This window comes from Hyperolius riggenbachi, chromosome 11 (genome assembly GCF_040937935.1).
Source record: "Hyperolius riggenbachi isolate aHypRig1 chromosome 11, aHypRig1.pri, whole genome shotgun sequence".
NCBI classification, from domain to species: Eukaryota; Metazoa; Chordata; class Amphibia; order Anura; family Hyperoliidae; genus Hyperolius; species Hyperolius riggenbachi.
The window spans coordinates 195,755,546-195,782,692 of record NC_090656.1 but is presented as its reverse complement, the minus strand read 5'-3'; the positions used below and the strand labels follow the sequence as shown (position 1 = coordinate 195,782,692).

The 27,147-nt window shown below is 45.7% G+C and overlaps 1 protein-coding gene across 1 annotated transcript in view; it reads left to right on the top strand.

The window, feature by feature from the left end:
- Positions 1 to 27,147, top strand: part of MYBPC3 (myosin binding protein C3) — a 217,473-nt gene that overhangs the window by 109,539 nt on the left and 80,787 nt on the right. The window contains exons 11-13 of the mRNA XM_068260679.1: positions 609 to 611; positions 1,927 to 2,051; positions 13,712 to 13,817. Of these exons, the coding sequence (XP_068116780.1) occupies positions 609 to 611; positions 1,927 to 2,051; positions 13,712 to 13,817 (234 nt within the window). The remainder of the gene's footprint in view (positions 1 to 608; positions 612 to 1,926; positions 2,052 to 13,711; positions 13,818 to 27,147) is intronic.

Genomic DNA, 27,147 nt, shown 5'->3' with positions numbered 1-27,147 from the left:
TTTCTGCTGGGGGCTTCGATCAATAAAAGGGATCTATAATCCCTTTCAATGATCGCTGGGCTAACGGCCGGCGGCGGGAGTGCGCGCTCCACGGGAGTACGTGCAGACCACGGGAGTGCGCGCAGCCCAACTGGACGAGAATATTCGTCAAGTTGGGCTTAAGTGGTTAATACTGATATTTTATACTTTAATAGCAAAATATTGGTAATAAACACTGATATTTTACTATCAGCATTACTGGGCACCCAAATTTCGAGTAAGATAATTTAATCAAGTTTTGCTTCTTGTGTGGGCTAAAACAGGAAGTAGAAGTGAGACATCATTATGACCAGCCAATCAGAGGCTTACAAATTGATCACCTGATCATACCCATCACATGTTCTCTGTGATTTCACTTCGAGAGAAATTTTGCAGGATAAACTGATCATCACTAGTTAGACTTCTTCCACGATGTACTGTATACAAAATAAAGTTCTGGCTGAGGTTGCATTTAAAAACGTATCTGCATTTGTCAATCACTTTTTTCTATGTTTATTAATCAGTTTTCCGTTCTTTCTTTCTTCCTTCTCATGTTCTGTTTCCATCCACTGTTTGTGATCCTCTTTCAGCAAGTAAGTGTTCTTTTATGAACCTCTTAACTCAGCAACTACAAAACGCTTACATAATTCAGCAAAAGTGTTTTCCTCTACCTAGGCTAACCATCCTATATAATAATTTGCAAGTGTCTCTGCGTCCCATGTCCCCATGTCAGTGCTTTTGCGCTACTGTGCATGTGCCGCACTGACAGCTGACAGGACGCAAGGACTTGCCAAGGGGCCGGGCGGGCGTGTGTGCGCGCGCGGGTGCATATGGCGGGGACAGACCTCGTTTTTAAATGGGCTCAGGTCGCCTAGTACTCAATACAATACAATAATTCACTAGGGCTATCAATCTGATAACAGAGTTGGACAATAGTGATGACCATCTCCACATTTCTCTTATACCTCATTTATGTTATGAATTATTTTATTAAATCGGATCCGAGATGAAAAACTAACTATAACAAGTAACTTGTCTGTATATCTTATCTAAAGTTTAGATAGTTTACACAGCAAATCTAGCTGCAAACAGCTTTAATAGAATAAGAATAATTCTTCCTGTGATACAATGACAGCGGCCATGTTGTTTGTAAACATTACACAGAAGCAAGCTTATCTGTATCTGGAGCACTCAGCCTGTGAAAAAAAAACTAATCCCCCTCCTCCCCTCTGCCTCTGAAATCTCTGGCTAGTATTACCTCCCCCTTTCCCTGCCCAGACTGAGCTCCCATGAGCCCTTGCTACTGTCTGAAAGTGCCTTGGCTCTCTGAAAAACTGTGGGAGTGGCTTATTTAGTTTATAGGGAATAAGAGCATTAAAACAAAAACAAAAAAGTATTTGGCTTGAGGAATGCCCTATAAACTATATGAAAGGAACACAATTATGCAATGTGTAAAAGTTAATCTCGGATCCACTTTAATATTTATTGGCTTGTGCTTGGCTAAGAGGGTCAATATGGATCTCTCAGCAAAGCATCGGGGAGGGTCGGGGGCCACCATACACATGCTAGATTCTCAGCAGAGGCAGCCTCCAATCGGTCACCTTGCTGTGTACAAGGCTTTACACAACCGTCACCTGATCAAACTGATCGTATTCATCCTAATTAATTCTGGTAGACGCGAGCAACACTAATTGCTCTTTCACACAGACATGTGGATATTATTATTAAAACTCCTTTACTGAGGGGACATTTTAGTGCAGAGTTTTGACGCAGGATATACGATACGTGACAGGAACGCCATGCAGCAACATGCGTGAGGTATAAGCTGCAGGCCTTGGTTGCATTAGTTTGTAGTTTTATGTTTGCTCTGCCTTCATAGCGCTCATGTGTAAACTTTGCATTGTCCAGGTACATATTTGAGAGCATTGGCAATAAAAGGATTCTGACCATCAACAACTGTTCCCTGGCAGACGACGCAGCTTACCAGTGTGTGATCGGGGATGAGAAATGCTTCACCGAGCTGTTTGTTAAAGGTCGGTATCAGCCAAATGGGATTTTTAAAGGTCATAAGCAGGACCTACCATGAAGCCACCTGAATCACATGATTCAGCTACAAAAACATAGGGAGCAGCGTTTGGACAAAAAGTTTGGGCCACCTTGCGCCTGCTTCCTCTCCTCTCTCCTGCCCGCCTTCCTGGCACCCACACTACCTTCCTCATCCACGCCTCTCAGAATCATGCTGGCACCAGACTGGCCAATCACAGCTGCCTGCTGCTCCTTTTGCTAACTGGTGCCTATGGTCTTGCGGACACGACCACGGCACCATCACTGGGCTAATCACTGTACTTGATCAGTAGCAGTGACATCTAATAGGTCACTGCTACTGATCAAATGCAGTGATTGGCTCAATGAGGGTACCGTAGCGGCACCAGTTAGCAAATGGAGCAGTGGGCAGCTGTGATTGGCCAGTTTGGCAAATGACCAATCGGGCGGGTGCTTTCACCAAAGTTTCCCCCCTGACTACTGTCCACCCAAGTTGTCCGCTGATGCTGGCACCGCTTTTTGAGCACTAGAAACACCGGTATACCATTCCCAGAGCCCTAGTAGATGCGTCAAGCTCCCATTGGCTTGCAAAAGACCAACAGGAATTCTCTGTTCTCTACTCAGTGAACCAATGAGAACCCTCCCTAGAGAGGGATGCAGTGGGAGCCTGACGCTTCTGCTGAGGCTCTGAAAGCTGTATACTGGGATATCTTTGGTGCAGGAACCCGAATGGATGGTGGTGGAGGACTGGAGTGAATGGCAGAAAGTGTGTATTTTGTGAAAATAAACTGTCCATTCTCATAGGCTTGCATTAACTCACTCATCCTCCATCCCCATCCGCGGAAATCACATACCACACAATGTTGCGTTCATGGGAGGACTGGCCAGGTGGGAAGGGGGGAGATTTCCCCCCAGGCTGCCTCTCATTTAATGATTTAGGGTTGGTGCAATGCCTGGGGCATTCAGGTTTTTGTATAAGGCAAAGTGAACCAGTAGGCTGGCTGAGGGAAATAAACGCCCAATTACGGAGCAAATAGAGGGCGGGCAAACTGGTAAATATACACAACATGATGCAGAGCAGATGCTTGCCTGCAGGGTCCATGGGAAAAAATATGTCTGGTCTCTCACCATTGTTAACTGCATGTGCACAGCTACATAAGATATTGTCTAGGTCAAAACGTTTTTTACAGTCCCTAGACTCCAGAAGGACTGCTAACAAGACACTCCCTAGTCTCCAGGAGGGCTGCTGGCAGACAGTCCCTAGACTCCAGAAGGGCTGCTTGCAGGACTTGTGTGAGAGATGAAAACCATGGCCATTGTAACTCAAAATGTATTATGTGCCCCCAGTTCCAGTGCATTTATACTTTACCTGTCACGCTGTCCTTCGAGTGTCCTTGCTGTATTTCTCACGTGACTACCTACCAGCATATATGTGATGTCATTCGGGCTGGGGCTTCTGTGAAAATGGGCCTCTAGTTTGTGGTTTCACCCAGGCCAAAATGTCCCAGTCCTCCCCTGGTTGCGTTCCACTCATCAGAATGGACTGAATGGATCCGTTACAAATGGACTGATGTGAACTGATTCTATTGCTTTGCATAAGCAATAGAATCAGTTCACTTCATCATAAATGTTTTTACCCACAGTGTGAACTGAGCCTAGTTTTTTTGCAGCAGCTCAGCAAATGCAGACAGGTCAGGAGTTGCTGATTGGACCGTGTGGAATAGCAACGCAATAGCAAGCCTCCCTTGTAGTAGCGCTGATCTAAAGGAGACCACAGGAAACAGATCCATATTCTAATACTGGGTTCAAATAAAATACACGCTTTTGATATATAATGCCATTGGCTTGCATTAGACTTGCGGTAAACGCGAATTCGTAAAAAATTCTATTCACATACGAATTCTATCTTGTGTGAAGGGGGCCTTATAGTTATGATTGTCAAAGCAAAAATGATTTATTGGTTCACCTTGTAACAACCTCATCAGAACGCAGTGATGGCTTTTCCTTCTGCTGGCTGTGCGGAACACGCACCATCACGGCCTAAATATAGCTGACGTGTCAACCTGAAAATTGCGCCTGATATAGTGATGCTGGGCCGTGAAGGAGACTCGATCTATGTAGATATTGCCAGACGCTCATAATTTTCTGGGACAGCTCCAGGCTTCAAGCTGGGCGGTGTGTCTGAGTGATTAATGCCCACATGGGGGGGGGGGGGGGAAGTCTCTTGCTCAAGAGCAAGACTATCAGACATCAAGCCTAAATGGGCTTCCCTAAAGGAATTCCACTAGCTTCATTTCACTGAAGACACCCCCCTGTTTCTCCACTAGGCAGGATCTGGGAAGATATAACCCTGATGATGTAGCATACAGAAGAGATTAGGCAGCCATATCTTCCTTCAGGTTGTAGATCAGGAATAGCCGTGTGTACCATGTAAAAAAATAAAATAAAAATGTGTGTGTATATACAGTGTATCATACTGTATATGTGTACCATGTTTCCTTGAAAGACATCCCCGAAAGTAAGCCATAGCAGGAATTCTGAGCATTCTCGAAATATAAGCCCTACCCCGAATGTAAGCCCTAGTGGCAGTAAGGGGAAAAAGCATGGCAACATGGTGTTATTACTGGAGCCAATAGTCTCGCGGGCGGGACCATGGCTCCATCATTGAGCCAGTCACTTCACAGTCCTAGCATCTGCTTTTACAGAGGTTTCCTGCTATACAGGTAGTCCCCGGTTAACGAACAAGATAGGGACTGTGTGGTTAGTTCTTAACCTGAATCTGTTCTTAAGTCAGAACACTGTGCTATCTCTGTCCCCTGTACCTCCTCTGCGCCCCCCTGTGCCTCCAGTGGCCCCCTCAGTGTCACCTCTGCCCTCTGTACCTGCTTATACAAGTTTAAAATACATTTTTTTCTTAGATTTTTTTTAAAATCGAGTTTTTCAAAAACTACAAGTTCAATTTGAAAAAAAATTTTGTGACTTGTTCCCATGGAAACACAGAATCCATGCTATTCGCATCGGCGGGTCGTTCATAAGTCGGGCATTCGTAAGTCGGGGACTACCTGTACACATCCAACTTTGATTGTCTAATGTTACTACTTCCATGCAGTATGAGGGTTTGCCTACACAATCTGTGCATAGTATTTTCATTCTGTTGACTCTCACACTACATGGAGGTGGTTAAAATTGGTCAGTTATCGGCAAATTAAAATTGGATGGGCCAGATTGGACAGTGATTAGCCAATCAAAATTGGATTCGTGTGTGCACCCTAAAACCATACGTTCAATTTAGATAGGCCTGGACAATTTTACCACTTCCATGTAGTGTGAAGGCCTAACAGATTTTGAATACTATAAACACATTATTGTGTTGGGAAGCTCTTGTACTACATGTAATTGGTAAAATTGGCCAATCATTAGCAAATCAAAACTGAATGTGTGTACGCACCTTAAAGGGCACCTGAAATGAGTGATATATTAAGGCTGCAAACATTGAAAATTGCCTGGCTTTTCTACTGATCCTCTGCCTCTAATATTTTAGCCATATACCCTGAGCAATCTGCCTTATCGGGCACAGTATCTAATTTATTACAGTACCTCAGAAGCACTAATGAGTTTGATTGGACTTCCGATCCAAAAGTCCAGCAATGCCAGCTGCTTCCCATGTCATGCCTCTAACAAGCCCCTCCTGTGCTGGCCACGCCCCTCCTGGTGATATAATCTGTCCAAGAGTATATCAGGTGGCGGGTGGAGGGGAAAGATACTAGTCAAGTTATATTTGGATTCTGATTTTGCTACAGTAACTTCCTTTGACTCAGTAGACCCACATTAGTAGATGTGGTCCATGCTCTATTGCCATCTATTGGCTGAAATACAATAATGCAGCATTGAGTCTGTACTGTTTGGCTGTGTTCTGCTGCCATCTAGTGCTGAAATAGCAATATGCAGCAATCCTATATTATGAATTTGTTTTTCATAATCAGATTTTTTTTTAACAAACTTCACATTTTTACTTAACTTTAATTTACTTATTTATGTAAGTTCCCTGATTTATGTAATTCTATTACACATGTTTTTTTTGTCTTGAAAAAAATGTAACGTTTAGCAGAAAAATATGATTATTTAAATTATTATTATTATTCCATTTATAAAGTGCCAAATCATTTGAACAAAGCATTGAACAATTAATAGGGGGTATCAATAGCAAACCTGCATGAGAGGACCCTGCCTAATAGGGCTTAGCACCTAGGAGGTGGGGAGAATATAGTATACGATAGGAAAATTGTCCTGTGACCAATTAGTTATGGTTAAGGGGAGAGGAAGATGGCTAAAGAGTCTTAAGAGGTGTCCGTTGAGGGCCTGTTAAAATGTGTTAAATGCAAAAGCAAGACTAATGAGATAAGAAAGGGAAGTCCAGAAAGTGGAGGCAGACCTAGAGAAGATTTGGAGCCTTGCATAGTAAGTTTTGACTGAGGAAGTCATTAGTGGGCCATTGGGGAAGTAGAGAGCATGATTCAGGGAGTATTTCAGTATCAGACTAGAAATGGAAACGAGCTCTAAGGTAGTCAAAGGAAGTGCTCATAATAATCTCCGAGTGATGTTACATCCTGTGGGCAAGTTTCTGTCTGAGTTACACTTAGTGAATTGAGGCCTATGTCCTGACACAAGATCTCTAAGCTTTATCAAACATTTACCTCATGAGTAAAATCTAATTTTGATTTCACTAAGGTGTAATAGATTTATTGAATGTTTTGTCGATAAACATTCAATAAATCTATAACACCTTAGTGAATTCAAAATTAGATTTTACTCATGCAGTAAATTATCAAACATTTGATAAAGTGTTTGATAAAGCTTAGTGAATTGAGGCCATAGTCTAGCATGCTTCCTGCTGCACTGATGCAAAAGAGAGCATGGTGTGTGCTCATATGCCCCCAGGAAAGGGGAGCGGCACCCCCAGCACACTCGTTACCCATGGTGTGTGCTCATATGCCCCCAGGAAAGGGGAACAGCTCCCCAAGCACAATCGTTACCCATGGTGTGTGCTCATATGCCTCCAGGAAAGGGGAGCTGCACCCCAAGCACACTCGTTACTCATGGTGTGTGCTCATATGCCCCCAGGAAAGGGGAGCAGCACCCCAAGTACTCTCGTTACCCATGGTGTGTGCTCATATGCCCCCAGGAAAGGGGAACAGCACCCCAAGCACACTCGTTACCCATGGTGTGTGCTCATATGCCCCCAGGAAAGGTGAGCGGCACCCCCAGCACACTCGTTACCCATGGTGTGTGCTCATATGCCCCCAGGAAAGGGGAGAAGCACACAAAGCACACTCGTTACCCATGGTGTGTGCTCATATGCCCCCAGGAAAGGGGAGCAGCATCCCAAGCACACTCGTTACCCATGGTGTGTGCTCCTATGCCCCCAGGAAAGGGAAGCTGCACCCCAAGCACACTAGTTACCCATGGTGTGTGCTCATATGCCCCCAGGAAAGGGGAGCAGCACCCCAAGTACACTCGTTACCCATGGTGTGTGCTCATATGCCTCCAGGAAAGGGGAGCTGCACCCCAAGCACACTCGTTACCCATGGTGTGTGCTCATATGCCCCCAGGAAAGGGGAGCTGCACCCCAAGCACTCTCGTTACCCATGGTGTGTGCTCATATTCCCCCAGGAAAGGGGAGCAGCACCCCAAGCACACTCGTTACCCATGGTGTGTGCTCATATGCCCCCAGGAAAGGGGAGCGGCACCCCGAGCACATTCGTTACCCATGGTGTGTGCTCATATTCCCCCAGGAAAGGGGAGCAGCACCCCAAGCACACTCATTACCCATGGTGTGTGCTCATATGCCCCCAGGAAAGGGGAGCAGCACCCCCAGCACACTCGTTACCCATGGTGTGTGCTCATATGCCCCCAGGAAAGGGGAACAGCACCCCAAGCACTCTCGTTACCCATGGTGTGTGCTCATATGCCCCCAGGAAAGGGGAGCAGCACCCCCAGCACACTCGTTACCCATGGTGTGTGCTCATATGCCCCCAGGAAAGGGGAGCTGCACCCCAAGCACTCTCGTTACCCATGGTGTGTGCTCATATGTCCCCAGGAAAGGGGAGCAGCACCCCAAGCACACTCGTTACCCATGGTGTGTGCTCATATGCCCCCAGGAAAGGGGAGCAGCACCCCCAGCACACTCGTTACCCATGGTGTGTGCTCATATGCCCCCAGGAAAGGGGAACAGCACCCCAAGCACTCTCGTTACCCATGGTGTGTGCTCATATGCCCCCAGGAAAGGGTAGCAGCATCCCAAGCACACTCGTTACCCATGGTGTGTGCTCATATGTCCCCAGGAAAGGGGAACAGCATCCCAAGCACACTCATTACCCATGGTGTGTGCTCATATGCCCCCAGGAAAGGGAAGCGGCACCCCAAGTGCACTCGTTACCCATGGTGTGTGAACATATGCCCCCAGGAAAGGGGAGCAGCACCCCAAGCACAATCGTTACCCATGGTGTGTGCTCATATGCCTCCAGGAAAGGGGAACTGCACCCCAAGCACACTCGTTACCCATGGTGTGTGCTCATATTCCCCCAGGAAAGGGGAGCGGCACCCCCAAGCACACTCGTTACCCATGGTGTGTGCTCATATGCCCCCAGGAAAGGGGAGCGGCACCACAAGCACACTCGTTACCCATGGTGTGTGCCCATATGCCCCCAGGAAAGGGGAGCGGCACCCCAAGCACACTCGTTACCCATGGTGTGTGCTCATATGCCCCCAGGAAAGGGGAGCAGCACCCCAAGTACTCTCGTTACCCATGGTGTGTGCTCATATGCCCCCAGGAAAGGGGAACAGCACCCCAAGCACACTCGTTACCCATGGTGTGTGCTCATATGCCCCCAGTAAAGGTGAGCGGCACCCCCAGCACACTCGTTACCCATGGTGTGTGCTCATATGCCCCCAGGAAAGGGGAGAAGCACACAAAGCACACTCGTTACCCATGGTGTATGCTCATATGCCCCCAGGAAAGGGGAGCAGCATCCCAAGCACACTCGTTACCCATGGTGTGTGCTCATATGCCCCCAGGAAAGGGGAGCTGCACCCCAAGCACTCTCGTTACCCATGGTGTGTGCTCATATGCCCCCAGGAAAGGGAAGCTGCACCCCAAGCACACTAGTTACCCATGGTGTGTGCTCATATGCCCCCAGGAAAGGGGAGCAGCACCCCAAGTACACTCGTTACCCATGGTGTGTGCACATATGCCCCCAGGAAAGGGGAGCAGCACCCCAAGCACACTCGTTACCCATGGTGTGTGCTCATATGCCTCCAGGAAAGGGGAGCTGCACCCCAAGCACACTCGTTACCCATGGTGTGTGCTCATATTCCCCCAGGAAAGGGGAGCAGCACCCCAAGCACACTCGTTACCCATGGTGTGTGCTCATATGCCCCCAGGAAAGGGGAGCCGCACCCCAAGTACACTCGTTACCCATGGTGTGTGCTCATATTCCCCCAGGAAAGGGGAGCTGCACCCCAAGCACACTCGTTACCCATGGTGTGTGCTCATATTCCCCCAGTAAAGGGGAGCGGCACCACAAGCACACTCATTACCCATGGTGTGTGCCCATATGCCCACAGGACAGGAGAGCGGCACCCCTAGCACACTCGTTACCCATGGTGTGTGCTCATATGCCCCCAGGAAAGGGGAGCGGCACCACAAGCACACTCATTACCCATGGTGTGTGCTCATATGCCCTCAGGAAAGGGGAGAAGCACACAAAGCACACTCGTTACCCATGGTGTGTGCTCATATGCCCCCAGGAAAGGGGAGCAGCATCCCAAGCACACTTGTTACCCATGGTGTGTGCTCATATTCCCCCAGGAAAGGGAAGCTGCACCCCAAGCACACTAGTTACCCATGGTGTGTGCTCATATGTCCCCAGGAAAGGGGAGCAGCACCCCAAGCACACTAGTTACCCATGGTGTGTGCTCATATGCCCCCAGGAAAGGGGAGCAGCACCCCAAGCACACTAGTTACCCATGGTGTGTGCTCATATGCCCCCAGGAAAGGGGAGCAGCACCCCAAGCACACTAGTTACCCATGGTGTGTGCTCATATGCCCTCAGGAAAGGGGAGCAGCACCCCAAGCACACTAGTTACCCATGGTGTGTGCTCATATGCCCTCAGGAAAGGGGAGAAGCACACAAAGCACACTCGTTACCCATGGTGTGTGCTCATATTCCCCCAGGAAAGGGGAGCGGCACCCCAAGTACACTCGTTACCCATGGTGTGTGCTCATATGCCCTCAGGAAAGGGGAGAAGCACACGAAGCACACTCGTTACCCATGGTGTGTGCTCATATGCCCCCAGGAAAGGGGAGCAGCATCCCAAGCACACTTGTTACCCATGGTGTGTGCTCATATTCCCCCAGGAAAGGGAAGCTGCACCCCAAGCACACTAGTTACCCATGGTGTGTGCTCATATGTCCCCAGGAAAGGGGAGCAGCACCCCAAGCACACTAGTTACCCATGGTGTGTGCTCATATGCCCCCAGGAAAGGGGAGCAGCACCCCAAGCACACTAGTTACCCATGGTGTGTGCTCATATGCCCCCAGGAAAGGGGAGCAGCACCCCAAGCACACTAGTTACCCATGGTGTGTGCTCATATGCCCTCAGGAAAGGGGAGCAGCACCCCAAGCACACTAGTTACCCATGGTGTGTGCTCATATGCCCCCAGGAAAGGGGAGCAGCACCCCAAGTACACTCGTTACCCATGGTGTGTGCTCATATGCCCCCAGGAAAGGGAAGCTGCACCCCAAGCACACTAGTTACCCATGGTGTGTGCTCATATGCCCCCAGGAAAGGGGAGCAGCACCCCAAGTACACTCGTTACCCATGGTGTGTGCACATATGCCCCCAGGAAAGGGGAGCAGCACCCCAAGCACACTCGTTACCCATGGTGTGTGCTCATATGCCTCCAGGAAAGGGGAGCTGCACCCCAAGCACACTAGTTACCCATGGTGTGTGCTCATATGTCCCCAGGAAAGGGGAACAGCACCCCAAGCACACTCGTTACTCATGGTGTGTGCTCATATTCCCCCAGGAAAGGGGAGCAGCACCCCAAGCACACTCGTTACCCATGGTGTGTGCTCATATGCCCCCAGGAAAGGGGAGCCGCACCCCAAGCACACTCGTTACCCATGGTGTGTGCTCATATGCCCCCAGGAAAGGGGAGCGGCACCCCAAGCACACTCGTTACCCATGGTGTGTGCTCATATGCCCCCAGGAAAGGGGAGCAGCACCCCCAGCACACTCGTTACCCATGGTGTGTGCTCATATGCCCCCAGGAAATGGGAGCGGCACCCCAAGTACACTCGTTACCCATGGTGTGTGCTCATATGCCCCCAGGAAAGGGGAGCAGCACCCCAAGCACTCTCGTTACCCATGGTGTGTGCTCATATGCCCCCAGGAAAGGGGAGCAGCATCCCAAGCACACTCATTACCCATGGTGTGTGCTCATATGCCCCCAGGAAAGGGGAACAGCACCCCAAGCACACTCGTTACCCATGGTGTGTGCTCATTTGCCCCCAGGAAATGGGAGCGGCACCCCAAGCACTCTCGTTACCCATGGTGTGTGCTCATATTCCCCCAGGAAAGGGGAGCAGCACCCCAAGCACACTCGTTACCCATGGTGTGTGCTCATATGCCCCCAGGAAAGGGGAACAGCACCCCAAGCACACTCGTTACCCATGGTGTGTGCTCATTTGCCCCCAGGAAATGGGAGCGGCACCCCAAGCACTCTCGTTACCCATGGTGTGTGCTCATATTCCCCCAGGAAAGGGGAGCGGCACCCCCAAGTGCACTCGTTACCCATGGTGTGTGCTCATATGCCCCCAGGAAATGGGAGCGGCACCCCAAGTACACTCGTTACCCATGGTGTGTGCTCATATGCCCCCAGCAAAGGGGAGCAGCACCCCGAGCACACTCGTTACCCATGGTGTGTGCTCATATGCCCCCAGGAAAGGGGAGCGGCACCCCGAGCACACTGGTTACCCATGGTGTGTGCCCATATGCCCCCAGGAGTGCCACAACTGCACCCCATGAGGGTTTATTGTGGCATTTTCTCTCTTCTGATTACATTAAAAATGTAATCAATGAAATTTTCTTTTTCAATCTATCATAGAATAATTTTTACATAGATTTTTGCGACACACGGTGCAGTGTTTTCAATCATAAAAATCGGATTGAAAGATTGCATGTGATGAAGAAATTGTACCGTTAATAGGCACCTTAAAGTGTATCGCAGTAGTAGTGCACAGCTGCAGAACGCTCCTGGGGACATTGCGCAGTACACCCCAAATCTGTGCACCCCAAATCTGCTTTTCTACATTCTCCAACATGATTTGCTTGTTCTTTTAATTGAATTTAGATATTCTAAGAATGAACCAAATGTCATCCATAGTTCTCCGGATCCTTATGGACTATTTCTGAATCCTGCAGTTTTGTGTACCCGTGGTGAGAGTAATATGGAAGCTGCCATATTAATTTCCATTTAAAGTGGAACTGAAATAAAGAAAAACTAAGAGTTTCACTCACCTGGGGCTTCTGCCAGCCCCTTACAGCCTTCCTGTCCCACGCCGGTCCTCCGCGAGTCTTCGTTCTCCTGCCGCCAGCTACTTGCGGTTCGGTGGCCGGGCCACGCATATCTTTCTCAGCAATAGCGTCCTGCTACCGAAAGCAGCTGGCGGCGGAAGACTGGCGTGGGACAGGAAGGCTACAAGGGGCTGGCAGAAGCCCCAGGCAAGTGAAACGCTTTGGTTTTTTATTATTTCAGTTCTGCTTTAAACAATACCAGTTGCCTGCCTAGCAGTTTAACTTCTGGCAACCCTGTCCCCTCGGGTTCCCTTTAAGGCACGTTCACAGGTGCAAAAAATGTCACCCACAGGGATCTGGACTCAATCTCTCAGGCAAGTGCTGTACAGACATATTGAGAGACTACAGTATTGTGACGCATTTTGTTGCTATGGAGGGAGGAGAAGGGGTGACAGTGTGGTACGTGAAGGAATGGTTTTAAGCAACACATTGGGGAGGCTGTACACACGGTAAATTATCTGAATAGAGATGTTTCGATGTGTCTGACCATTCACCTCCAACAAGAACCAACTAGTGTGTGTATGAGACATTATTAAGAAAATACTAATATGAGCCACAGTGGGTTCCATCAATCTCAATCACATGAGGGTAGTGGAATTGCATCCACTGAGGGCCTGAGCACACTAACACATTTGTGTCTGCTTTTCAGCAACACATCAGTGTTACAGATGCTGAAAAGCAGACAGAAGCGGACACAACTGCGTTCGTGGACTCAGGCCCTGACCCCTCTCCCCCTTCCTATTCCCCTTTCAATCTCCTTCCATCATGGAAGATATACAGAGCTGTCAAATCAATAAGGTCCAGGCAGTTTCTCCCCTGAGCGATGAACTGCATAAATCCCTACAGGGCTACCAATAATGCTGCAACTGCTGAGATACATAGCAATATGCCACAGGAACTGTATAGCCATTGTTACTACTGTTTGTTTCAGTATGTCCAGTAAAAGGAAAAAAAGATGTTGAAAACTTGCAAATGAATCTCAACAGTAGTGTAACTTTTTGTTTTGTTTTCAGAGCCCCCAATTCTGATCCTACGGCCGCTGGAAGATCAGGCGGTGATGGTTGGCGAGAGAGTAGAATTTATGTGTGAGGTGTCAGAGGAAGGAGCACATGTAAAATGGTAAGAGCAGAAAAGACTTTGCCAACTAGGAACCACATCACAAAATTCTTTTTACTGTGAAAATCATGTTTTCCCCAAAGGAGAAGTTTTCTCAAAAATACATAGAATTTTTGCACAACAAGGATTGTTGCAGAAACAGGGATATTTACATAAACACGTTTTCTTATGCCCTATTGACTTTGAAACATTCTGCAAAATGTATTATTTTTATGAAAATGTAATCTATGCTTTGTGAAAATTCTCAGTCATAGGTCTGGTGCACACAAGGGGCTTGATTCACTAACCAGCGCTGAGCCGGTTAGTGTGCCTTATCTGAGGTTAGTGTGCCTTATCTGAGTTAGTGTGCCTTATCTGAGTTAAGGTGGCCACACGCGATACAATAAAATGATCCGATTTTACGGCAATTCGATAAAAATGATCGTATCTCCCGAAAAAATTGAAAGCTTTTTTTTCATTCGACTGAAAAATCCGATCGGATTTCCCGTTTTTTTCAATTTTTATCTATCCGGAATGCCAGATATTTTTCTTCAATTTCTCTAAAGATTGTACGGTGTGTGTTAGATTGTCAATTTATTAATATACACACCCTGGCAATTTTCTCAGAGTTTCCAATCATTTTTAACATAATTGGGGAAAAATTGAACATAGGTGTGTGGTACGTTGGTCATATTTTTTGAAATGTTACAATCAGTCAGAAAAATTGATTGCAATTCTTAAATTGAACAGATATTTAAAAAAATGTATGGTGTGTGGCCACCTTAAGTGTGCCTTATCTGAGGTTAGTGTGCCTTATCTGAGTTTAGTGTGCCTTATCTGAGTTTAGTGTGCCTTATCTGAGGTAAGGGTGCCTTATCTGAACTTAGTGCCCCTTAAGTAGCTTTGTGCACACTAAAAGATGCACAAAGCTACATCGCGCACTGCACGATAACATCGCACCCGCTATACTGTACATGATGTGACCTTAAGGTCGCATAGGATGTGACCTAAACGGCACATCAGTGCACCGTTATCGTCGCATCCTATGCAACCTTATGGTTGCATCATATACAGTATAGCAGGTGGGACGTTATCGTCGCACCGCGCGCAAAGATTAATGCATTACGCTGTGCGCTGTGCAGTGCGCGATGTAGCTTTGTGCTTCTTTTAGTGTGCACAAAGCTACTTAAGGGGCACTAAGTTCAGATAAGGCACACTAACCTCAGATAGGGCACACTAACCTCAGATAGGGCATACTAACCTCAGATAGGGCACACTAACCTCAGATAAGGCACACTAACCTCAGATAAGGCACACTAACCTCAAATAAGGCACACTAACCTCAAATAAGGCACACTAACCTCAAATAAAGCACACTAACTCAGATAAGGCACAGTAACCTCAGATAAGGCACAGTAACCTCAGAAAGGTTAGTGCTGTAGTTTGTGCCCACTAAGTGATAAGGCACACTAACCAGCTCAGTGCCGATTAGTGAATCAAGACCCAAGAGTTTTTAAAAACGCTTGTGGTTTGAAAATAGCTTGGCTAATGTATTTCAGTGGGATGGTGCACACCAGAGCAATTTGTTTTTTTCCCCCAAATGCAAACTCGGGTCCTGCAGCATTTTTGTGGATTTCTGAGGTGATTCTGCCTCAATGTTAAGTATAGGAAAGTGGAAAATCTCTCTGAAAAGCGCTAGACCAGAGCGATTTTCCAAGCGTTTTTGTTACAGAAGCTGTTCAGTTACAGCTCTACTGAACAAAAAATAAAATATGCTACACCAAAACGCTCCAAAAAATGCTAGGCATGTATAGAAAATCGCTCTGCACATGCCTAGAAAAAACGGTTTAAAAAAAGCTAGCTTTTGTGATGCGCTAGCGGTTATTGGTGTGCACTGGGCCATATTCTCACTAGCGCTCAGTGCAGCCCACCCAAACTGCCAAACAAACTACCCACAATTTTGCTAGTTGACAAAAATCACTTTATACATCCACCTCAAGCTAGCCTTGGGTTCTGCTATAAATAGGAAAATGTAACCGACAAGTGATTTTAACAAGCGATTTTTGCCGCTTTGTAAGCAGTTTTATGTTCCAATACTTTGAACACAAACACAATTATTTAAAACGCTGCTGGCGCTGCATTTGCGATTCTGACAAAATCAAATCGCTCTAGTGAGATCACCTCAATAAGAATAAGCTGTCATAGCGCATTGCTGATCACCGGCGATTAGTGATGATCGCTATCTGCTAATTACGGTTACACAAAATTTTGCGTACATTTTTGCAATTACAGCCCTACGTAATTACGATTTGGACATTTAATTGATTTTGTGTAATCCATTTGTAACTTCACTTTCTTTTACGTAATTTTCATGTAATTTTGTGCCAATAGGAACAGTGTATAAGTCAAAACAATAATTTTTCAAAAGACCTTGTAGTTTGAAAATCAATCTTAAAAATGTAAATGAAAATGAGATATTTTGACTTGTTCCTGCTATTCCCCTTAAAGGGGAACTTCAGCCTAAATAAACATACTGTCAATAAGTTACATTAGTTATCTTAATTAAAATAGATAGGTAATAATCTCTTACCCACCCTGTTTTAAAAGAACAGGCACATGTTTGTGATTTCATGGGGCAGCCATCTTTTTGGTTGAAAGGAGGTGACAGGGAGCATGAGACACAGTTCCAACTGTCCTGTGTCCTGATCACCCCTCTCAGCTGTGTGCACTAGGCTTCAAATCTCAAATTAAAAATTAAAAAAAAAAATGCACCAAAATAGCAGAACGAGAACAACAACATCAGAAATCAGGGGAAAAATGCAAAAAAAAAAACATCAGGGGAAAAATGCCCTGGCAGTTTTCTTATGTGCAGCTAAAAATGAGGTTTGGGTAAGAAAAACAAAGTTCTGATGGTGTGAAACTGTTAAAGAAACACCAAGTCTTTTCAGGGCTGCTGAGTAGGTTTTTAGTCTGGAGGTTCACTTAAATATATGTAACAATTTTGGCGATGGTAATATGTATGCGGGCTTATTAACCACCAAAGTCTGCACAAAACTATGCAGAAGTAACTCGAAAATTCCAAAATTCGGATTTCTGATTATGATTACAAACTACGATTTTTCACAAAATTTCACATTATGATTTTGCATCATAATTATGAATTTAGATGCATAATTATGATTATGTGAAGTTCGTGCTCATCACTACCTAGCGAGCAGCAAATGCTTGGAAAGGATTTATGATGGAACCCAGCTTCTGTACACACAGACCATTTTTCAGGCTTTTGAAAGACAACCGCCCCCTTGGTTTTAAAGTCAACCTAGCCAACCTATAGTTTTTAAGAAGGCCGATGAGACTGTCTTTTGATTTTATTTTTTAATATATATATTTTACTTTTCTTTAAAAACAAGAGGAATCATGCAAAAAATAAATTTTTCTGTCAGCCTAGAAATCTACAATACCACCATCTTGGTTATAATATCAGCCCATAGGAGGCCATAACTAGTGGTTAATAAATCCATGATTTGACAGAACATGATCACATGTGCCCAAACGCCAGGCATGCTGGCAGACTTTTTTGCTAACAAGGTGATCTAGATTTTACCCTCACTGCAGGGGCGTAACAATGGACCCTGCAAGGGATGCAGCCGCAGGGGTGTCCAGAAGCACCAGGAGGCCCCGTCCTGAGAGACTGAAAACTAAGGGCAAGGATCAAAAAAACTTTCTGCTCTCTGCACAATTGTTCTCATCACTGCATCTGCTCAGCTACTGATAAGGAATCGTACAAAGTTTTGCAGACAGATTTGTATACAGTACCTCTTCAAAGTTCAGCAGGTTCTTGTGTACAGTGCTGTTCTACTCCCATCCTTTTTTACCCTTCCCCAACTGCTGTGTCCTGTAGTGATGCTATAGAAGTCTCCAGAACCAGTTCTGCTCCACCAAAGGAGGACAGAATGAGTGTAATAATCTGAGGCTGAGGGGAAGGGGAGGGGGTGTTTAGCGGGAGGGGGTCCCATCCAAAGTTTCGCAGGGGGGCCCATGATTTCTAGTTACGACCCTAGTAAATCGCCACTCACTTATATTGAACCGGTTCAGCCCCACAGTGTCGAAAACCTCATGCATATTACAATGAATTGATCTATATCTCATTTTTTCCGCCACTAATTAGGCTTTCTTTGGGTAGTACAGTACATTTTGCTAAGAATAATTTTTTTCTAAATCCATTTTAACAGGAAGATTAAGAAAGAAATGAAACAAATTCATTATTTCTCAGTTTTGCCCATTATAGTTTGAAATTAATATACGCTACCGTAATTAAAACTCATTTATTTTATTTGCCCATTTGTCCCGGTCATTGCACCGTTTAAATTATGTCCCTATCACAATGTATGTCGCCGATATTTTATTTAGAAATAAAGGTGAATTTTTTTCAGTTTGCGTCCAACACTATTTACAAGTTTATAATTTAAAATAATATAATAATATACTCTCTTGACATGCGTATTTAAAAAGTTCAGAGCCTTAGGTAACCATTTATGTTGTTTTTGGTTTTTTTTATTGTAATTTTTTTTATTTTATTTATTTTATAAAAAATGTATTTGGGTAATTTTTGGTGTTGGAAGGAAACAGCTAATTTTAAATGTAAAATAATGTAATTGTTTAATAAAAAAATGGGTGTAGTTTACTATTTGGCCACAAGATGGCCATAGTCAAAAAAGTCCTGGATGCAAACGATCTCGCATCCAGGAACTAGAAAGAGGACAGGACATTTTTTTTTGGCAGAAAGACGGTGGTCTCTGATGAGAGATCATCAGTTTTTCTGCGGGGGACATAGATCGATGAATGGGAACTATATTCCCATTCACTGATCGGGGGGCTAGCGGCAGGCGGAGGGAGCATCTGACGACATAACAACAAAAGTAGTTTAGTTGATACCTGCTCAGGAATCTCCTCTATTTGTTTCTTAAAAAGGACTACAACTTTTAATAAGATACTGTAGCACAATCTTGCAGTATAAAACTTGATACAACTTTATTGGCATAATACATAAATTCAAAAATTGACATATTCATACAACTTTTTTTTATATCCGTGAGAACAGTCTTCATGAACAACAATATAGTATGTCCAAAAAGGGACTTTCATGACACTGATAGACACTATGATCTGGCTTGACGTCAGTGGCGTAGCTAAAAAGCTGTGGGCCCCGATGCAAGTTTTACAATGGGGCCCCCCTAGCACTCTATACATAACAACTGATACGGCACACCAAAACTTGCCAATGGCTACTACAGTGTCAGAGGTGAAAGAAGGGGATGGGGAACAGCTAGTTAATGATTACTGCTATCCATAGCACCTATAAAAGTGATTATTATGAGCACAGGACAAATAGAGTGCTAATACTGTAGTTGAGGGAGGGCCCTTCGGGGCCCCTCTGGCCCAAGGGCCCCGATGCGGTCGCTACCGCTGCACCCCCTATTGCTACGCCCCTGCTTGACGTGATGAGCAATAATTATTTAGGCAACAACATGTTCGTTTTGGGCTATGTTGTGCCCTTCATCAGGCCACTGTATATATAAACAGTTCTATTCAGCGCAGTCAGCAGCCCAGAAGTAGCATCTGCACCAACCAGATGCAATTAACATGATCCTGCCGGCCGGCATTTGAGAATAGTCATCCAGCTTATCTTTTAGAGCCGAGAGGAAGTTATGAGTTCAGATCTTGACTAATCGTACAAGATTTCTTTGCAAGCTTTCAAACACTTTAAAGGGGAACTGAAGTAAGAGGTATACGGAGGCTGCCATATTTATTTCCTTTTAATCAATACCAGTTGCCTGGCAGCCCTGCTGATCCTCTGCCTCTAATACTATTAGCCATAGCCCCTGAACAAGCATGCAGCAGATCAGGTGTTTCAGACTTTAAAGAGAAACTCCGACCAAGAATTTAACTTTATCCCAATCAGTAGCTGATACCCTCTTCTACATGACAAATCTATTGCATTTCACAAACAGACCATCTGGGGGCGCTGTATGACTGATATTGTGGTGAAACCCCTCCCACAAGAAGCTCTGAGGACCGCGGTACTCTGGGCAAACTGCCACAATGTAACAAGGTTCACGACAGGAAATAGCTGCCTGCTTACAGCTGTCTCTAACAGCCAAAACAGCTAGGAGCAGCTACATAACCTGCCCACAGTAACAATGTCACCATGTAATACATGTCAGAATGTGAATCTGGGAGAGGAAAGATTTTACAATGAGCAAACACTGACTAAATCATTTATACATAATTATTGTAAAAATGAAGCACTTGTTTTATTACATTATTTTCACTGGAGTTCCTCTTTAAGGCTGCTTACACACTAAGAAGTTACAGGCGCACGTTAGTGCGCCTGTAACGCTCCCCCAACGCACAGCAATGTAACACAAGTGAGCTGTTCACACAGCACACGTTGAGTTACATGTAACGCTGCACGTTCTGCCGAAAGTGGAGCATGCTACGGCGTTAGAGCGGTTATAGCCGCGTTAGACTGTTTGCACATGCTCAGTGGGGGGCGGAGAGGAGGCGGGGAGATGCAGCTACAGTAGCTGCGCACATGGCTACTTAATATGCACTGCACTGGCGGCCGCTGATTGGCCGGCGGGACCACGTGATGCGTCTCGCTCCGCATCACGTGGTCCCGCCGGCCAATCAACGCCACTCTGGGAGACCTTATACGGATAGAGCCGCCTAACGCGGCTCACTCTACCGTCCTCTCCCGCACCACCATACGTTGCGTTAGGTGCACGTTATGCGACCTTAACGTAGCACCTAACGCAACGTCTTGGTGTGCAAGTAGCCTAAAGTCAGATCTGACAAGACTAGCTGCATGCTTGTTTCTGGTGTTATTCAGATACTACTGCAGAGAAATAGACCAGCAGGGCTGCCAGGCAACTGGTATTGATTACAAGGAAATAAATATGGCAGCCTCCGTATACCTCTTACTTCAGTTCCCCTTTACGTTTCTTCTTCAAGCATGATACAGAACTGGATCAGAACCATACCAGTTCTGTATCATGCTTGAAGAATAAATTTTAAAGAGGAACGCCAGTGAAAATAATATAATAAAAAAGTGCTTCATTTTTACAATAATTATGTATACATGATTTAGTCAGTGTTTGCCCATTGTAAAATCTTTTAAATCCCTGATTTACATTCTGTCATTTTTCACATAGTGACATTTTTACTGCTGGCAGTGACAGGTGATGTAGCTGCTGCTTGCTTTTTTGGCAGTTGGAAACAGCTGTAGACAGCTATTTCCCACAACGCAGCAAGGTTCACAGACAGGAAACTGCTAGGACCATTGTCCTCAGAGTTTCTTGTGGGAGGGGTTTCACCACAATATCAGCCATACAGCGCCCCCTGATGATCCGTTTGTGAAAAATAATAGATTTCTCTTGTAAAAGGGGGTATCAGCTACTGATTGGGATGAAGTTCAATTCTTGGTCACAGTTTTGAAAGCTTGCAAAGAAATCCTTTACAGTTAGTCGTTAAAGGTATTACCTAAACCACTTATGTTGTTATGTTTCGCATTCTCTCTATGACTAACATAGAACCTGAGCTGCATGACCTATGAAGCCAGGTCTCACCCTCACGGCTGTCGGCTCTGGGCACAGCCCCGCCTCCTACCTCTAACCTTCAACCCTCTCAGAGTTAATGCCTACCTAAAAGCTGAAGGGTTTTGTATTTTTCTCAATAAAAGGGGCGCTTCACTTTAATATGTTAATCTATATAAAAAAAATTAAAAGCACCACAATTTATCTTTGAAAAACTGTCAACTTCTTTCTGCAGTGGGGCCCTGTACAGCTTCCAACTGTTACTGGCAGCCTGACCCTGTGACAGTTTGCCACTGGAGCTTCTGCCCGTGGTACATGTTTACACTCTCTATCAATTATGGGCCTGGACGTCAACGTGCCTTTTTTTTAGATGAAGGAGCAGAGATGGCATTCCGCAGGACCAAGCTTGCACGTCTCCCGCTGAAGCATTGGCATTTTAACAAAGCTCCTTGCACCCCTTTAATTATAGCTAGGGGCTCGGTTTCAGCATTTAAAATAGCACCTCTCTGCCCCTAAACTAAACTTGTAAAAGCATGGATGCCTTCCCAGCTATGTCACATCACAGCTGCCAGAATGTGTCTCCCACCGTCTCTTATTCACAGGAGAGACGGCTGTGCTGTGTCAGCAGATGCTCCTGTGAAAGGCACCTTGGGTACAATCTCAGCTCCGCTGTAGTTACCAACCTGCAGTTGTTACATTTTTATTAGGGGCATTAAAGCGAAACAGCAAAAACAACAATGCAGGAACCCTTACGAAATAGGGAGTAGTCATAGGCGCCTACTATAAAAGCTGTGATTTGTGTAAAGGGACAGAAATTTGGGTGCACGGCAGGGGGAGGGGGGTAAGGTTTAGGAGGGGGTAGGTTTAGGTGCTCCCTGGGTTAGGCAACTTCAGGGGAGTCTTGGGGGTTAAGCTTCAATGGGGGGGGGGGCGGGTTTCTTAGAGTTAGGCACCACTGGGGGGGCCTTAGGGTTAGGCATCACGGGAGGGGGGGGGAGCGTTCTTAGGGCCCATTTGCACTTATTCAATTGCTCTAATTTATATTTGAAAGAAATCTGATTTTCACAGTAATGCCCATGTTCCCCAATGGCTCAGTTACCTCTATACTTGTTTTAGCTAAAAGCTTGATCACAGTGCACTGCTATGGAAAAAACGAATACCAGTTTGTACTAACGCATACCAATGCATTAAGTGTAAAGAGCCCCTAGGGTTAGGCACCACCGGGGGGAAGGGGGGGTTAGGGTTAGGCATCGGTAGAGGGAGGGTTCTGTGTGAGAATAGAATTAGGGTTAGGCACCATCGGGGGGAAGGAGGGGTTAGGGTTAGGCATCGGTAGAGGGAGGGTTCTGTGTGAGAATAGGGGTTAGGTTTAGCCATAGTGAAATATTGGTAAACATTACCAATATTTTACTATTGGACTCCAGCAGTAGAATATCGCTAATTGTAGCACCTGTTTTAATGTATGGAATTAAAGTACACCTTAATGGACAACTGTGTGAGTGGTCTATGGAGGCTGCCATATGAATTTCCTTTTAAACAATACCAGTTGCTTGGCAGCCCTGCTAATCTATTTGGCTGCAACAGTGTCTGAATAACACCAGAAACAAGCATGCAGCTAATCTTGTCAGATCTGACAGTAATGTCAAACACCTGATCTGCTGCGTGCTTGCTCAGGATGTATGTCTAAAATTAATAGAGACAGAGCAACAGCAGGATAGCCAGGTAACTGGTATTGCTTAAAAAGCAATCACTATGGCAGCCTCGATATACCTCTCACTTCAGTTGTCCTTTAAATTAAAGGGAACCTCATATTTCATATTTATTTCCTTTTAAACAATACCAGTTGCATGGCTGTCTCCCGGATCCTGTGTCTCTAAAGTCTCATGCATGTGCTCAACAAAAGTCGCCACAAAGAAAAAAAGCAAGGTCTATCGGTGACAACTCTACCAGCGGCAATGACAAACAGCAAGTCTTTCCAGCGATGTTGTCTGCTGCACACTATTACAAATGACCAACTCATTTAAATACTGCGGAAGTGGCATTACACACATTATGCACACATTCTGTAGAACAATGTTGATAAAATGTGCCGCCTGCACGATATCTGCCCAAAAGTCGCCTGACAAATACCCTATGTCAGTCACTTGCTGTGGTCATTCGGATATTTTTTTTTTTTTGAAAAACCCTGCAATACATCTGTAGTGTGTCTACTTTGAGGGCCCGTTTCCACTTGTGCGGTGCGAATTGGTCGCGGAAAACGCAAAAACGAATTTGCATGTGAATGCGAATTTTACCGCGAATTCGCAGGCGTTTTCGCATATGTTGGTAAGTATGCAAATTTAACCATGTGAGTGCCTGTGTGCTTTTACATTGATTTTATGCGAAAACACCCACGAATTTGCGGTAAAAATCGCGGTAAAATTCGCATACGAAAACGCATGCAAATTTCCTATTAAATACATTGTATGCGAATCTGATGGCTCTGCCGTGCAGATGTTTCCTGCACACAAAACCGCACAGGATTTCTGACAAGTGGAAACAGGCCCATCCACTTGTATTGGTTATGCGGATCTGCATGCAGAAAACGCATGCAGATTTACACAGGTGGAAACGGGCCCTCATCATAGAAGCAGACATTTTGTTAAAGAGGAACTGTAACGACAAAACGTCCCCTGGGGGGTACTCACCTCGGGTGGGGGAAGCCTCCGGATCCTAATGAGGCTTCCCACGCCGTCCTCCATCCGTCAGGGGTCTCGCTGCAGCCCTCCGTGCAGCGGTGACGTAATATTTACCTTCCTGGCTCCTGCGCAGGCGCTCTGACGGCTGTCGGCTCCGAAGTAGGCGGAAATACTCGAACGCCGTCGGGTCTGCTCTACTGCGCAGGCGCAAGTTTCCGGCGCCTGCGCAGTAGAGAGGACCCGACGGAGATCGGGTATTTCCGTCTATTTCCGTGACGAAAGCAGCCACAGCGCCCCCGCTGGAGCCAGCAAAGGTAAATATTGAAGCTACAGTCAGCTCTGTCGCCGGCTGTTCGGAGGGCTGCAGCGAGACCCCCGTGGGACAGAGGACGGCGTGGGAAGCCTCATTAGGATCCGGAGGCTTCCCCCACCCGAGGTGAGTACCCCCCAGGGGAGGTTTTGTTGTTACAGAATCTCTTTAAAGAGAACCCGGGGTGGCTTGTAAGAATGCTATTAGCACACAGAGGCTGGGTCTGCATATAATGCCCAGCCTCTGTAGCTATATAGTGCCCCCCCAGGCCCCCCTCCACGCTCTCCTCTACGCAGCGTGTCGCCAGCAGGCTGTTTACATATGCCCTATCACTCTCGCTGCTCCCCCGCCTCCTCTATGTCGCCACTCCCCGCCCGAGTCCCTTCCCTCCAATCAGCGGGGAGAGAAGGGACGCAGGTGGAGAGCGGCGACTTAGAGGAGACGGGGGAGCGGCGAGAGTGATAGGGCAGATGTAAACAGCCTGCTGGCGACACGCTGCATGGAGGGGGGCCTGGGGGAGGGCACAGTATAGCAACAGAGGCTGGGCATTATATGCAGACCCAGCCTCTGTGTGCTAATAGGATTCTTACAAGCCACCTCGGGTTCTCTTTAACATTCTGTGTTTACAAATTAGCTGCTCTGCCATGGCAGAGGAGATTCCAGAGCTGACACAGCTGAGTGATTAAATTACAACTTATGATTAGACACAGATGAGGGGGAATTAGACAGGCTAAATGCTCTAAATACATACAGGGTACATTTCTCTCAGTTTTTTTCCTATCCTGTGCAAGAGTTCAGGTCCACTTTAGCCATAGAACCTGAACAAGCAAGCCGATCACTTGCTCTGCTTAAAGTCTTACTGGATTAGCCGCATGCCTGTTTCAAAGTTTACGACTCAGACACTACTAATGCCAGAAGATGAACTGGGCTGTCAGACAACTGACATTGGCCTCAATTCACTAAGATCATGCTGGAGATAATAAGGCAAGAGAAAACTTACCTCCACACGTGAGAGAGTTATCTTACCTCTTCATTCCTTAAGTTACCTCTCCTGTAGTTAATTTACCTCCTCTGTAGTTAATGTACCTCCTATGTAGTTATTTTCACATGCAGCTAATTAACAGCCTGTCTTTAACTCTGGAGTTATTTTAACCACTTAACATCTCAGTCGTTTTCAGCTTATGCATCCGAGCAATGTTCACCTCCCATTCATTAGCCTATAACTTTATCACTACTAATCACAATGAACTGATCTATATCTTGTTTTTTCCGCCACCAATTAGGCTTTCTTTGGGGGGTACATTTTGCTAAGAGCCAATTTACTGTAAATGCATTTTAACAGGAAGAATAAGAAAAAAAATGAAAAAATTCATTATTTGTCAGTTTTCGGCCATTATAGTTTTAAAATAATACATGCCTCCATAATTAAAACCCACGTATTGTTATTGCCCATTTGTCACGGTTATTTCACCATTTAAATTATGTCCCTATCACAATGTATCGCGACAATATTTTATTTGGAAATAAAAGAGCATTTTTTCCGTTTTGCATACATCACTATTTACAAGCTTATAAAAAAAAATAGAGAGAAATATTTCATCTTTACATAGATATTTAAAAAGTTTAGACCCTTAGGTAAATATTTATGTTGTTTTTTTTTTATAGTAATGTTTTTTTTTTTTTTTTTATTAAACATTTTATGTGGGCATTTTTGGGAGGGTGGGATATAAAAGTGTTTTATTTGGGGAAATATTGGTGTAGTGTAATGTTTTTGGGTATTTGCTTGTAGTTTTACTTTTTGGCCACAAGATGGCAATCTCGATTTTTTTTACATGACGTCACTCTAAGCGTACAATGTACGCTTAGAGGGACACAGCTTCAGAAAGAGCGAAGCTTCCGAGAGAAGCTGTCGCTTTTTCAGCGGGGGAGAGGAATCAATGATCGGGCTCCCCAGCCCGATACATTGATTCCGTGGCTACCGACTCCGCGGCCGGGAGTGCGCGTGCACGCGCGCGATCGGCCGTGGGAGCGCGCGGGAGCGCGCCTGTCCTCCTTGACGTTTTTATACGTCAAGGAGGACAAAGTGGTTAAGGATTGGAGAGTTAATTTAAAGACAAAAGAGTTAACTTTAGGCTTGCCTGAGGTAAAATGTTTCCTGAATACTACATGCCTTATCACCATGGTAACAACTCTAGAAGAGTTATTAAAGACAGGAGATAAGTTTAGTGAATTGAGGCCAATGTGTGGAAAAGGAAATTAATCTGCAAGCCTCCATCAGTCTCACCTTTTCATTTTTTAAAGGGAGCCTAAACTGAGAAGGAATGAATTTTTCCTTTTAAAATAATACCAGTTGCCTGACTCTCCTGCTGATCCTGTGTCTATAATACTTTCAGCCACAGCCCCTGAACAAGCATGCAGATCAGGTGGTCTGACTGAAGTCAGACTGGATCGGCTCCATGCTAGTTTCAGGTGTGATTCAACCTCTACTGCAGCAAATAGATTAGCAGGACTGCCAGGCAACTGGTATAGTTTAAAAGGAAACATCCTTATCCCTCTCAGTTTAGGTTCCCTTTAAAGTGTGCCTTCCCCAGCCTGGCAGGCTATGCAGAGTGGCGCAGGGACCTGTCATAATTGCCTGTTCGGACGATGGACCAGTTTCTCCTCATCCTCCACCAGCAGCGCTGCACTCCCGGCATCCTCTTCTGACTTCTGATCAAATGTTATTACATGTGATCGAGGCTCAGAGTATAGTGTCAGCTGTGCAGTGCCAC